The sequence below is a fragment of the Phyllostomus hastatus genome, unplaced genomic scaffold, assembly GCF_019186645.2.
Source record: "Phyllostomus hastatus isolate PE091 unplaced genomic scaffold, TTU_PhHast_1.1 phas_contig_312, whole genome shotgun sequence".
Lineage (NCBI taxonomy): Eukaryota > Metazoa > Chordata > Mammalia > Chiroptera > Phyllostomidae > Phyllostomus > Phyllostomus hastatus.
In genome coordinates, this window is record NW_025333849.1 from 4,382,714 (window position 1) to 4,397,410 (window position 14,697).

The window sequence follows — 14,697 nt, forward strand, 5'->3', positions numbered from 1 at the left end:
AAATGATTTCTGATCAATTTCTAAAGGATGGGTCATTATACTCTAAAAGAATGGCTGAAGCATTCCAGGGAGAGACAGAACCACCTGTGCAAAGATTCAGAAGAGGGTAATTTGCCTTAATTAGAACATAAAATTCTGGGAAAAGGAGTTGGAGACTAGCTTACACCAATTCCCAGAGGTCATAATGACAAAAATAGTGAGAAGCTACTGAGAACTGTGAATGGAAGAGCAGTGGGCCAAACCCTGTTTTAGGAAAATCAATCCAGCTGCTGAGAAGGAAGGATTGGAAATGAGGGCAAAACAGCAGTTACAGTAAACAGAAGGCTGCTGAGTAAATTAAGGCACTGGCCAAGGGGATATCCTAGAGATGCTAAGATAGTAGAATGCAACAGCTGCCAAGGAGAGGGCACTATGTGGGCCCTGCTTTACAAACTGCCCTCTGCAGAAGTATTTAGAAGAGGCTCAGGTGGCCCCTGGAAGGCCCACACCTAGATCCTGGAACTTCCTGGCCTCTCCACCTGGGCCACCCTGGATTCTGGTGCCTACACAGCTTCACTGGAAATCACTCTAGAGATTTCTGGATCCCAGTTCCACTGAGGGTCCTATCCCAGAAATGTGGCTTCCCAGGCCCTGGCAGACACAATGACCTCATCTGAGCCCAGACTCCTATTTCCATAGACCTCACTCACATAGATCAAAGTTTCTCAGCCCTTAAAAGTCTTTTTGGGCCCTGGCCAGGTAGGTCAGTTGGTTGGAGTGTTGTCCCAAGGTTGCAGGTTTGATCCCCAGTCAGGGCACATACAAGAATCAACCAATGGAAACATATATAAGTAGAACAACAAATCAATGTCTCTCTCTCTCTCCCCCTTCTCCCTCCTCTAAAATCAATAAACAAAATTTTTAAGTCTTTTTTGGCTGTTAGGAATGTAATATTTATATTTTGCAAAATCAAACCAGCCAAGAAAATTTATTCATTTCCCATCTCTATAGTCCCAGTTCAAAACACAACTGAGATCTTATTTCCCACATAGAATTATAATATGTAATATAACCTGCAAAATAAATCCTACCCACCTTTTAGGATCTATTAGTTCCTCACCTTTAACCATACACCCTGAGGCAGGGATTATTGAACTTATCTTACCTAAGAAGGAACCAGGACCTATGAAAAGGTATAAGGCATATCTCTTTCAAACTTTGCATCTGGGCTATCCCCCTGCCAGGGATCCAATTCCTTCCAAGTGCAGGACCACATTGGGTGACCTTGGACAATGCATTTGCTTAGATACTTTCCTTAGTGTTAAAAATAGAGATGAAAACCCAGTATTTTACTTGAGACACTTAAAATTATAATTACAGAACTCAGGTAATGATCTGTTTGTCAATCTTTTTCTTAAAAATAACATAATAACTCTGGCTGGTGTTCTCAGTGGGATGAGCACCAGCTTGTGAGCTGGGTTCAGGATTCGATTTTGGATCTCGGTGCATGCCTTGGTTGCTGACTGGTCCCGGGTTGGAGGCAGCCAATCAGTGTTTCTCTCGCGCGTGGATGTTGCCCTCCCTGTCTTCCTCCCTTCCTCTCTCTGAAAATAAATGGACAAATCTTTTAAAAAATAAATGTTAAAAAAATAATATAATAAATTATTTTAAAAGATACTCTTTTACTCAACAAATTCTGAGAATACACTATATGTCAAGCCATACCGTGGGTGCTAGTGACACACTGATATTCCTAAGGACAGGGATTTTGAAGACAAAATCCCTGTCCTTAGGAATAAGTAATGAGGAAAAGCAGCCACTAAATAAATACGCCCTACAAACAAGTTATAGTTGTGCTGAGTCCCACGAAAGAAGAGCTGAGTGCACGTGTAACAAGCCATGAAGCCCAGATGAGACTAACGCATTCAATAGGAACTAAGCATAGCCAGGATGGTGCTGCCCACTGAGAAGAAACAGGAGGTCACCACCTAAGGGAAGAGCTAGGGGCGTGGCTTTCCAGGCTGACCCCCTCCCTCCCCCCAGGTAAAAACAGAAATGGGAAAGAAAACTGATCCCTAAACTAATCTCAGAAGTGAAGGCTGATGTGTGCATATTGTTGCAAGGGACTGGCGGGCGCTCTGGACGCCAAGGGGACCGGGAATTTTCAGAGATAGCCCTCCTGAGGCCGCGGAAGTCACCACCTTGAAGGCCACAAGCGCCCTCTGCCGGTCACGGATTCAAGCCCGCCGAAAACCCCATCCCAGATAAGAGGGCAAACCTTGGGTACTCAGTGACCATGTCCCCCAGCCCTGCCTCCCCGCCGGGGCCTGCTACGGAGCAGGACGGTACAGTGCAGGTTTCGGGTTTCCAGGAAGGAAAAGATAAGCGGTCACTGATAATCCGCCGTTCCAGCTCAGCCACGCCTTTTCCGTGCTTTGCTGTGCTTTCACCCTGTTCACCCTGCTGGAAAAACCCGCCCTGTTTGCCACGCTTCCGCTTGGTTACGCCAATCCCCGCCCATTTGGCCGCTCTTCGACCCCATCCTATAACCCACTAGCTCCGCTTATCTCAGGCCTTGGATTTTCCTCTGCGCTCACCCTGGGATGTCGCCTTTGCCCTTACCCATATCCTGACACTCCCCCAGGCCTTCGCCCATTCCTTTCCACTGACGTTCGCACTCGCCCGGACTTTCGCCTTTGCACTGCCCTTCACAGTGGGCGTTACAGTGTACCTGAACCTGGGTACCCCCACAGCTCTTGCCCCAGTGCTGGCCCCGCCCCTTGGCTTCACCCTTGCCTATGTGCCCAGTCTTCCATCTTGACCTCAACCTTTCCCTTTAAACCTGGTCTTTGACTTGGATCTCTCACTGGGTTTATACATGGCCTTCCTTCATCCTTACCCTGGACCTGCCATTTGCCCTTATCCTGACCCTGACCTTCCTTAACCTTGGCCCAATCAACTTAGTCCTTGCTAGCATCTTCCACCCCTACCCTTGTTCCTACCTTCACCTAACCCCGATCCTGACATTCACCCTCACCCTGAATTTCATCCTGGCCCTGACCCTCACCTTCACAATGACCCTCAGCCTCCCTTTTACACTGGTGGCACTTGCCAGACCTTGGCCCTAACTAAACCTGGTGCCTTTCTCACCATGACCCCTAACCTGGTCCTCACCCTAACCTTGGGCCCTGAACCTGAACCTCACTCTGGACTTGGTCCTGGCCCTGGTCTATTTCAGATCGTGATCAAGTTCATGGCCAGAGAGTTATAGTCAGGATAAAAGTAAGGCCAGGGACAGAGTGATAAGGGTCAAAATCATTGTGAGGGTGGAAATTCTAGTTCAGGATAAAATCCTGTATCAGGTTAAGGGTTTGGATGAGAGGTCAGTATCATGGTGCCAGAGTTGGGTTCAAGGTAAAAATCAGTGTAAGGGAAATTGTAGAACCAGGGTTACGTTCAAGATCAAGTTCAAGATCATTGTGAGTCAATCAAGGTCAGGATCAAGGTCAGGTTAAGGATCCATTAGAGAATCAGTGAAGGGAAGAAGATGAGGGTGAGGTAAGATTGTCAGGTTGACAATGAATGTCTAATTCTGTGTAGGATTCAGGGGCAAGGTCAGGGTGTGGTTGATGTTCAGGATTAGGGTCAGTGTAATGTTCAAGTCAGTTCAGTGTGCACATGATGTTCATTCTCAAGGTCAAGTAAATCAAGGTAGGGTTCCTTTTCTATTGCTGCTGGAAATAATTAACACCTCCCACCTTGCACTAACTGGTGTAGCTCAGTTGACTGGGTGTCATCCAGCAAAGCAAAAGGTCGTCGGTTCAATTCCTGGTCAGGGAATATGTCCGGATTGTGGGTTGGGTCCCCAATTGGGGGTGTACAAGCAGCAATGGAATGTTTCTCACACTAATTTTTCTTTCTTCTTCCTTTCCCCTCTTCCTAAAAATAATCTTAAAAGAAAAACACCTCACTCCCCTCTACTTCTTTCTCTCATACATATACTCACTGGGATAATCCAGGATACTCTTTTCATCTCAAGGTCTGTACCCTTAATCACACCTACAAACTCCCTTTTTGCTATGTAAGGCAACATATTCATAGAACATGGATGTGTTTGGGGGTGGGTATAATTATATTCACCAGAGAGGGTACAGTCAAGGTCAGGTTCAAGGTCAAAGATGGGTCAAGATGTGGGCAATGAATAAGGATCAGGCTCAGAATTAGGGTCACCATAATGATGGTCAATGACAGTTTAAGCTTAACTTCAGGATCCAGGTTCAAGGTCATGATGGGATTAGGGTGAGTCAATGACAACAGCCAGTTGAGTCTAGCTAGGTTCTGCATCGTCAGTGTTAGGATGAGAATCAAGGTCAGGGTGGCCTATTTTAAGAACTGAGGTCCAGATCAAGGTCAGCATCAGGATCAGGGTGGTGGTAAGGTTAAGTGCAGAGTAATTTCAACTTGCATGTGTGGTATAGCTCAAGGTCAAGCTCTAATCCAGGGTCAGGATGGGTCTTGTTAAGGTAAGGATTTAGTCTAGAGGTAGAGTTAAGATGAGGGTCAGAATCAGAACGAGGGTGATGAAAGTCTCATTCATTATAGCATTCTGAGAATGACCAGTGTGACACATTGTCATTATCAAGGGTAAGTGATGGTCAGGGTAAGTATGATAGCCATGTTAACGGTCAGCATAAGGATCACGGTCATGATGAACATCAAAGTATGAATGTCAACTAAAGGGTCAGTGTTAAGGTGAAGGTGATGGCCAACTTCATGGATAAGGTTAAATTCTAGGTCAAGTGGGTATGAGTTTGAGGGTCAGGGTCAATGATCAAGGGTATGGGTATAAGCTCCCATTTATATGCAGAGGAGAGCTACCAGATATTGAACTTAAGAGTCCACAGATATGGCTAGAAAACAGGCAGAGTCCAAATCCCAAAAACATCTTTAAAGACCTATGAGACAGTCCTGGGTGGTGTGGCTCAGTGGATTGAGTGCTGGCCTGTGAACCAAAGGGTTATCAGTTTGATTCCCACTCAGGGCACATGCCCGAGTTGTGGGCCTGGTACCCAGTTGCGGGCTCCCAAGAGGCAACCACACATTGATGTTTCTCTCTCTCTCTGTCCCTTCCCTTCTCTATAAAAATAAATACAACCCCCCCCGCCCCCCCCCCCACACAAAACCACATATGAGACTATCAGACTTTTCCCTGAAAGGAACTGAGGTATATTTTGCTTTGTATTCCTTCTAAAAGCAATGACTATGGCAGTGTTAGCCACCTCTGTCCTCAGTGCTTACAGAAGTTTATTCACATGGAGCAAAGAATAACTATTTTAAGAATAAAAGATTACTAAGGATTCTTCTAGTGTGTCTTTATCTATCCCTGAACCAACACCACTGTCTCATTATTACAGCCCTATGACAAGTCTTAGTATCTAAAAGTTAAGTCCTTTCATCATTTTTCTTCTCTTCTGTTTCTGCCTCCTCCTCTCAACCCGTTCATTTCCATGTAGTTTACAACTGTCCTATTAAATTATAAAATAAGAAAAACAGGAGCCAGATGGAATTGTATTGGTATTTACTGAATTAACAAATGAATTTCAGGAATGTCTGTGTCTTTATTTATTTGATGTCTCTTAGTAAGAAGATGGCACATCTGGTCCTAGTTCACCTTTCTCCAAATGGCGGAGATGTTTGTAAACCAGATTAAGGTATTTGGTTCACAACCTGAGCTATCCCTGGCCTTGACTTCAACCACCTCACCTCCAAGTGGGAGCTCCGTCATAGAAGGCCCCTACAAAGCCTCTACAAGGCAATTTTCCCAGTGGCCATAGAGAAGTGAGATAATACCACCTCAGCCACTTCCCTTGAAAGGAATGGAAGAGGAGCAGAACCCAGGCAGAACTACGTGGGTTGTTTTTTTTTAATAATAAATTTGAAAACTGAACTGGTGTTTAATATCTCTAAGAACAAAAGCAAACCAAACCTCCTTTCCCACTTGGGTTTTGGAATTGAGGACATCTTACTCTGTATTCCTGCAGATGGCTCTCCTAGGACCATCCCTGATCACTAGGGCAGAACCTGGAGAAGCAGTACCATGGCGGCGTGGTAGAGGGCTCACTGTCTCTTTCTGATGGGTAAGTCAGCAGCACACGGAGGCCAAGAGCACAGCCATAGGTCTCCTTCTCTACTGGGGCTGGACATCCTCTTCACCTGGCTGGAGCAGGACCAGCTATGGAGTGAGCTCAGTGTGGTCATAGTGTGGCCATGGGAGATGGAGGCAGGTTGGAGCATGGCCCGGGAACACAGGCCAGTGGGGCCTGGCTCTGCATCTCAGCCCTCTGGGATGAAGGGCTGAATCAGCTCTGGGTTCAACAGCAACTCCTCAAGGGGGCGGTCCGTGTGGAAGTTGTGGACGTTGGGAGGCCCCAGATGGGCTTTGGGGGCCAGTCCCCCTGGGCGCTGGGGAATTGGCAGCTCCGAAGGGTGGGCAGGCAGGGGAGCTGTGAAGAAGTACTGGTGCAGGAGGGCCTGGGGGTAGTAAGCAAGGAATAGCATAAAGAAACCAATCATTTCCCCATTCCAGCCTAAGCTCACTTCTCTAGGGGGAGACCAACTGCTGCCCTGCAAAGGCCATTCCTTAATCTGCTCATCTACTCAGGAGACTTACATCTCTGAGTGCTGACTGAGCACTGCTGAAAGTCTGTGGGTGCAGCAGTGCACAGAACATTCCATGTAGTAGGGGGTGGAGGACAACAAACATGATGAAGAAGAGTCAGTGCATCTGCCGACTAGTGCTAGAAAAGCAGCAAGCAGGCCTGAAGTGGTAAAAGGAGCCCCCCTGGGAGGTGGCACTTGAGCAGAGACAAGAGAGGTAAGTGAGTGAAGCACAGGGAACAGAAGTGCATCAACCCCAGAACATAGAGGGGGGTGACTGATGGGGACAGGAACAGGCAGGGTCACAGAAGTGACAGCTCTCTGCCAGGTGGGAGGAGACACTGAGTGGGTAGGAGAAGCGGACTGGGAAGCAATGAGAGCGGGGAGGAGGTGTTGGGTTAGAGTGGGGTCAGCAGCAGGAGGCTGAGAAGTGGTAAGCTGATCTCAGTATACTTTGAGGACACTGAAGACATGGGTGCTTACCAGGTGCATTAACATATATGCTGCTAGTGCCAAGGGTAGGGGAGAGTGGTGCCCCTGACACAGACCTTGAAGCAATCGACCCATGGTCCTCTCTACTTTCCCTGCATCCTTGCCACAGGCCATCCTCCTAGGTCCTCTTCCCAGGCCTCTGTTCATCATCTCTTGGGGAAACACCTTCTGTGCCTAAACCAGTCCTCCTCCAGGAAGCTTCCCACTCCCACAGCTTGGATGTCCTGTCTCACCTCAGGGTAGAGCCCCCACAGGGACAGGGCCATGACTGCTTTTCTACTCTGGGCCAGGGCCCAGGACAGTGGCTGGCATGTGCTGATGCTGAGTAAATATTTGCTGAAGGAATGAAGAGATGAAGGAGCAAGTCACCAGTAACTGGGATGTGCACTTCTATGAGGTGGGCACGCCCTTCTAATGGACCACCCTTCCAACCCACAGCCTCTCTGGAGTCTGTTCAGGAGAAGCATAGTGGCTCAGAAACTCCCATCACATGTTCTAAGGGACCCTGACCTTCTAGGTCATGTGAGCATCAGTGAAGAGAATCAGGACAAAGGGGGTCATAGTACCTGGGAGGCTGCAATGCGCTGGTATGGAGGATAGAGAAGGAACTGCCCCAGAAGGTCCAAGGCCTGAGGAGAGGCATCTGGCAGCACCTCCCCCAAGGGCACAGGTGCCTGCTCCTTGAAGGAGATCTTGTTGTAGTCGGGCAGCTCCGTGATTTCCTGAGGAGAAAAGGGTACCTCAGGGCCAGCACTGCCGGCCAGCTCCCCATCATCAGTCCTCACTCCCTGTCACCCACCTGCTCAGGCATCCTGGCTACTGCCCCATCCATGTGCCCTGCTCTCACCCTACCACTCATGTCTTCACACACTCACTCAGTGTGAGTCCATCAGTCCTTCATGCCCCCACCCTGTTAGACACCTGCTCCACCTCCAGCTTGGTGACAACTGCAGTGTGCTAGGATCAGGCAGGAAGGGCCAGTGGACAGACCTTGCCCTCCTGCCCTCAGCACAGAAGAGAGGGAGGAGCCCCCAGGACAGTGGTCTGGGATTTCAGGGGGGCATGGGGCCACAATAAAGTACAGGAGAGGGGAGTCGCCACCTTTTGGGGAAAATGGAAGACACCTCCCTGAACCCCTCCCCACCAAGGGCCCCTGCAAACCGGCCAGACTTGGGGGCTAGGGGTGCCCAAGATGCGAAGTACACAGCATAGCTGTTCGATGTCATTCTCCCCCGGGAAAAGTGGGGACCCATTCAACAGCTCCCCCAGAATGCAGCCCACGGCCCTGCAGATAGAAAATGCAAACAGCTCACAGGCTCACCACAGAGACAGATCTCCCCACAGCAGCTCCATCATCTCAAAGGACATGGATCTCCCCACACCAATTCCATCATCTCACATCATAAATACAGGTCTACTTATAGCAGTTTCATCACTTCCCACCATGGACAGACCTCCTCACACCAGCACCAACCCCTCACATGGGGGTCAATGCACCCACAAAGTAGCCTAGCAGAGGCGTCCAACCTGAGACCCGTGGACTGCATGTGTCCTAGGATGGCTATAAATGTGGCCCAACACAAAATCATAAATTTACTTAAAACATTATGAGATTTTCTTTGTGTGATTATGTGTTACCATGTATTTAACGCATGGCCCAATACAATTCTTCTTCCAGTGTAGCCCACAGGTGCCAAAATGTTGGACACCCCTGGGCTCTAAAGGGTTCATAGCCAGAAATACAGACCCTCCCCTGCAAACAATCAAAGACTTCAAGCCTAGAACAAAGCATATCCCCCTTTCCTAGCATGTTTCAGGCCTCTGCTCTGAAACACACAACCATTCAACAGTTCTGCGACTTCTCAGAACTTCACAATCCAGTACACACAGCTACCTCCTCACATTCTCAGGCAGACCTCCAAAACAGTCCCCAAATCTCAAATTCTTAGGTATGTTCAAACCATCCTATCCCAAATAAAGGCTCAGAACGCTCATATCCAAAGACCCAGGCCTCTGGATAGCTCAGGGACGTTACATCCTGGGTTATAGTAGCTAGATGCTCCACACCTCAGATCACCTCCCCCCGCAACCCATAAGCTTCCCGCTGGGAGGACCACTCTGATCACACCCAACCCCAACCCAGTTCAAAAATGTCCTGGAGAACACTGATCCCAAACTCCTCAGAGATACCCTAACTGGGGAAGATGCCCAAGGCAACCTAGAGCTCAAGGCAGAAAAACATCCCTAAACAGCTTAGAGATCCCAATGCCCAGGAGGAAAAGGTGGCTCCATGACCCACATTCCCCCCATGCCCAGCCCACAGGAGTCTCACCACAGGTCGACCCCCTGGTCATACTGGCGCGCACCATACAGAAGCTCGGGGGCTCGATACCACCTATGAAAGGAAGGCGGGTGATCACAGCTAAGTAACCAATCTGATAGGAGGTTGCCCCAGAAGGTCACCCTGCCCCCATATCAGCCTCATGAGCAATGTCTGGAAAGGTCCAGAATTATCTTTTCCACAGCGGGAGGGTTAGGGCCTGTCTATTGCTAGGTCCTGCCTGGGAAGAGGACCTTCATACCTGGTGGCCACCTGGTGTGTGTAGAGGCGGCTGCCATCAGGGGAGAAGACCCGGGCCAAGCCAAAATCCGCTATCTTCAGCTGGCCTGAGGAGCTGATGAGCAGGTTAGCCGGTTTCAGGTCCTGAGAGCACCAAAGGAGGCGTTAGCTCTCTAGTGTTCCCAAAAGACCTTAGGGGCTCAGCCCAGACCCCCATCCCCCGCAGGACCTCACGCCCTGGCAGCTTACTTTAGGCCCCACCCTCTTCACCCCCCACCGGCCATGTCTTCTTCAAGGGCTGGCCCACTCCCAGCCCAGATGGTCCTCAGGTCCTACTCCATCCCATGCTGGGACTAACCCGATGCACAATGTTGTTGGCATGGCAGAAGGAGACACCTTTAAGCAGCATCTGCAGGTAGCTCTTGACTTGTGCCTGGGCAAGTGGCCTCTGGGTGTGGCGTACCACCTCAGCCAGATCTGACAGCATGAACTCAAAGGCCAGCACAAAGCCTGCCCCATGTGGGAATACAGCCTTCAGCTGCACCACCTGCAAGCAGGGCATCCTGTCAGCCCCCAGGCTCACATGGCCCAGACTCTCTCTGGGACCCCCATCCCTTGTCCGGGAAGAGGACAAGACGGAGGAGGTGACATGAGATCTGAGCTTGGAACCAAAGAGCAAATGATTAAACAAATCTACAGGGTATGCCCGGGTTCTAATGAGAACAGAAGAGAAAGGATGGGGTGGGAGTGGTTATGCAGGAAGCTGGAAAGGAGTTCTGGGCAGGAGGACAGCAAACACAAAACCTGGGGCAAAAACAGTAAGGAGGCTGGAGGGAGGGTCATGTGCATGTGGGGTCATTTAGAGAAAGGCTATCTGCTCTGTTCTGCACTCCCAGAGCCTAGACAGTGTTTATCACTGTCATGGGAGAGACACTTAAATTGTATTGAATGAATGAAAGAGAGGATGGAGTTGGGCATAAGCAAAAGGTGACAATGCTGTCAGTGGGAAAACAAGCCACTGGGAATGAATAACTTCATCTACATTTTTTAACTATGAGACAAGGGTAGCAATGGGGAGGGTGCTATAGTTGTTCTGGTAAAAGGGGACAATGGCGTGGACCAGGGTGAAATCTGGAATGATTTAAAGATAGAACCTCAGGCCTGCAGATTCACAGAATGCAGGACCTCGTCAGCCTCCTTATGGGCCCTCCACCTCTGCCACACACAAGCTGTCAGCAAGCCCTTTTACTTTCCTTAAAAAATGAGAATGGCCTTAATTGTTTTTCTGATTTTGAGGCTTGTACACAATTATTTTACAGATCAAAATGCACACATATATTCAGGTAATGCACAAAATTGTTTTGTAAAAACCAACAAAAGAAAAATCCTACCACCTAGACAACCTTAGAGTCTATTCCCCCAGATTTCACAACAGATATGATACAGACATGTTCACATATACATATATTTTCATACAAAACCAGGATGAAAAAACAGCTTTATAGCAGGCCCTTTTCACACAACATATCATGGATATCTCCAGAGATTGAGGAACAAAATCAGAGTATCGCCACCCAAGGTTGACCCGTCTTTGTCACTCCTCAGGAAGTTGAGCATATTTTCCACTCCTGACATGGACAAAAGACAGCCATGAATAGAGTAAGGCTGGGTTATTAGGTGTCCCCTTTTACGTGCCCACAGATCCTCCCAGTTCTGTTACAGCACAAATCATCATACCAGCTGGCTCTGTAGCTTCTGTCAAGCTCCCTTACATCACTTAAGTTCTCAAGAACTAGGTGAGGACCAGTTTTTCTCCATGCTGCCAGTGCCCAGCACAGGGTAGGGCCTAGAGGAGACCCCACAGTTAAAACGTCCAGACTCCTCAATCAGACCTGGGCCAAAGCCTCTACGGACAAGCTAAGCATCTGATGGATAGTGGCCAAGCCTTCGCCCTTGACATGAGGGAAATCCTGACACCTCCCTTGCAGAGCAGCAGAGAAAACTCAGAAGCACAATGTAGGTAAAGCAGTAACCCAACCTACAGAACATAACAGGAGCTTAAGAGGTGGCAGTTATCATTACCATTAGAAATCACTAAATGTTTTGACAAAAAGGCATGTTAGTGAATGAATGAGCACAGGAAGAAATAAGTGGGTGAACAAGAGAGTGAATGAATAAGGAATGAAATAATTGGTTGGATAAGTACACAAGAAAGGGAATAAGTGAGGGGCTGGAAAGCATATGAGCGAGCAAAGTGGGTGTGGGCACCCAGAGTGGGAGTGAGTGGAGGAGGGCAAGCCAAGGTGCCTTCTCAGAACCCCAGTCTCACTCACATACTGATTGTCCCCGATCTCCTGCAGAGCCTTGATCTCCCGCAAGGCCTGGTTAGGGATGCCGTCCTCCAGCCGCCGCAGGGCCACCTTCTTGAGGGCAACGATCTCTCCAGTCTGTACGGGACAGAATGCAGACACTGCCACCCCAATCCTCTACTGGGAAAGGTGAGCGAGGGAACCAGAAAAGTACCCTCCAGGTGCGACGCAGAGGCCTGAGGCCCTCGTGGAGATAGAAAGTGCCCCCACTGAATCCTGGAGGGAAATCATGGCCAGCCTGGGACTCAGTAGTCGCAGGACTGGGCAAACAGCTCAGAAGCATTCACTGCATGCTCCTAGTGGACACTTACAGGATGACCACTGTAGCATCACTGGCGGTGGGCAGCTGGCCACAACCTGGCCGCCCCTACCCCAACCCTTAAAGAGATTAAAGTGATGAGCACATACCAAAAAGAGGAAAATAGGCCCAGAGGCCGACACAAGGGTCCTAGCCTGGGTCAGGACACTGGGCAAAACTCACAAAAAGAAATGAATGAAACCCAAGAAGGAAGGCCCCTGCAGCCCCGCGGTCGGTGGGGCTCACCTCTACATGCTTGGCCTTAAAGACAATGCCGTGTGCGCCCTCCCCGATCCGGCCCAGGATGCAATATTGGTCCATCGCCTGCTCCGCCTCCAGTGCCCAAACACGGCTGCTTAGCGACTGGGTTGCCGGCAAGCGTGGCTGGCAAGCAAGTGCAGCTGGGGACAACGTGCAGGTCTTGTGTGTACCTTCCTCTAGGCCTGCGTCACCACGCCGCAGGGTGCTTCATTCTGCAGAAGTCAGCCATGAGCGGACTAGCCAGCCTCAGCAGCCCGGAGCAACTACAGCAACCGCCCCTTTTCCGTCCGCCCTGGCGTCACGTAAGGAGACGTGCTGGGGGAAGGCGGGGCCCACGGCTGGGAGGGTGATGACCCTGGGAGCCAATGATGATGAAGGGAGATGGCTGGGGGCGGAGCTGTGGAGGGACTGTTCTTGAGGAGCTTCCTTCTGAAAGGTTAATTGGTAACATTGAGAGATAACTTAAAAAGTGCAAACTCCGACTCAGAAAGTCCATTTCTATCTCTGGCTGGGTAGTTCAACTGGTTAGAGCATTTTCCTGATAGCTAAGATTGCAGGTTCTATCTGGTCTGGGCACTATAAGAATCAACCAATGAATGCATAAATAAGGGGAATAACAAATGATCTTGCTGTCTCTCTTCCCACTCTGTAAAAAAAAAATCTGTAAAGAAAGAAAGTCTATCTGATGGCTTCTCATGAGGAAACATTTGGAGGAATTTGTAGCTTGAATGAGTTTTTTAAATTAAATTAAAAATTTTTTTATACTCACCAGAGGACATGCTTATTGATTCAGGGGGGTGGGGGAGAGATAAAAACATTCATCTGTTGAGGGAATCTCAGTGAGACCTTTCCATTTAGGAGACGACCCTCCAACTGAGCTCACCAGCCAGGGTGCAAATTGAGTGACTTTAATAAATTCATACCATCAAAGGATATTGACAAAAAATGAAAGTAGCTATTAAAATTCTAAAAAGATTCTCAATCTCTCACACATGGTAAATGCACAATTTCTCAGCTATCAAATGGCCAAAGATTTCATAACTAATTGCCTATTGGCCAGGCTAGGGGAAAACAAGAGCTTTCATACATTGCTGGTGAGGGTGTAACCCTCTTAGCCTCAGAAGCCCACTTATAAAAATCCCCCCAATAGACATATAGCAACATGTGAAATGATGTTCAAAATTATTAAATGAAGTATTGTTTGAATAGCAAAGTATTGGAAACACCACAAACATTCATCATCAAATAAAATATTAAGCCCTGACCCATGTGGCTCAGCTGGTTAGAGCATCCTCCCATAAACAAAAAGTTTGCTGGTTAGGTTCCCATTCAAGGCACATGACTGCTTTGTGGGTTGGCTCCCCGGTCAGGGCATGTGCAAGAGGCAACCTATCAATGTTTCTCTCCCTTTCTTTTCCCCTCTTTTCCCCTCTCTTTAAAAATAAATGAATAAAATCTTTTAAAAAATGAATGAGGAAACTTTTTAAGTAAAGTAATGGAAGGAGTTTTGAACATATAACTTAATATGTTCAAAAACACATTAAGTTATAAAAGCAAGATGCAAAACAGCATACAGAGTGCCATTAGCTTTGTAAAAGAAGTGGGAAAAAGAACATAAATAAAAAGAATATAAAAATTAAATAATGTACCCTGGCTGGTGTGGCTCAGTGGATTGAGCACCAACCTGCCAACCTAAGGGTTGCAGATTCAATTCCTAGTCAGGGCACATGCCTGGGTTGCAGGCCAGGTCCCCAGTAGAGGGCACTCGAGAGGCAACCACACATTGATGTTTTTTTCCCTCTCTTTATTCTTCCCTTCCCCTCTCTGTGAAAATAAATAAATAAAATCTTATAAATCTTATAAAATCTTTAAAATAAAATAAAATAAAACTGATTGTTAATCTTTCGACTATTCAGTATTTTTTCAATACTGAAATTGAATCAGTGGCTTCTCACCACTCTTAGCATCTGTCAAGTAATACACCAATAAACTACAAGTGTTTATGATGTGCCATCCTCAGAACAGTGCCAATGACTAAGGCTCCAACCATAAAAGGCTTCAGTTGCTCTTGTTACATTCAT

General features: G+C 48.1%; 1 protein-coding gene across 4 annotated transcripts; it reads right to left on the bottom strand.

The window, feature by feature from the left end:
* Positions 1 to 5,542: 5,542 nt before the first annotated feature.
* Positions 5,543 to 12,901, bottom strand: CDK20 (cyclin dependent kinase 20). 4 transcript variants are annotated; one of them, XM_045839850.1, is made up of 8 exons: positions 12,602 to 12,901; positions 12,022 to 12,135; positions 10,047 to 10,235; positions 9,711 to 9,832; positions 9,461 to 9,523; positions 8,290 to 8,413; positions 7,695 to 7,850; positions 5,543 to 6,510 (listed from the first exon to the last, which is right to left on the bottom strand). In XM_045839850.1, exons 1-8 carry the CDS (start codon positions 12,674 to 12,676, stop codon positions 6,313 to 6,315), a joined length of 1,041 nt encoding a protein of 346 aa, XP_045695806.1. In that variant the 5' UTR covers positions 12,677 to 12,901; the 3' UTR covers positions 5,543 to 6,312. The 4 variants fall into 4 exon arrangements, with proteins under 4 accessions (XP_045695806.1, XP_045695809.1, XP_045695808.1 ...); XM_045839853.1 differs by lacking the exon at positions 10,047 to 10,235; XM_045839852.1 differs by lacking the exon at positions 8,290 to 8,413.
* Positions 12,902 to 14,697: the final 1,796 nt, after the last annotated feature.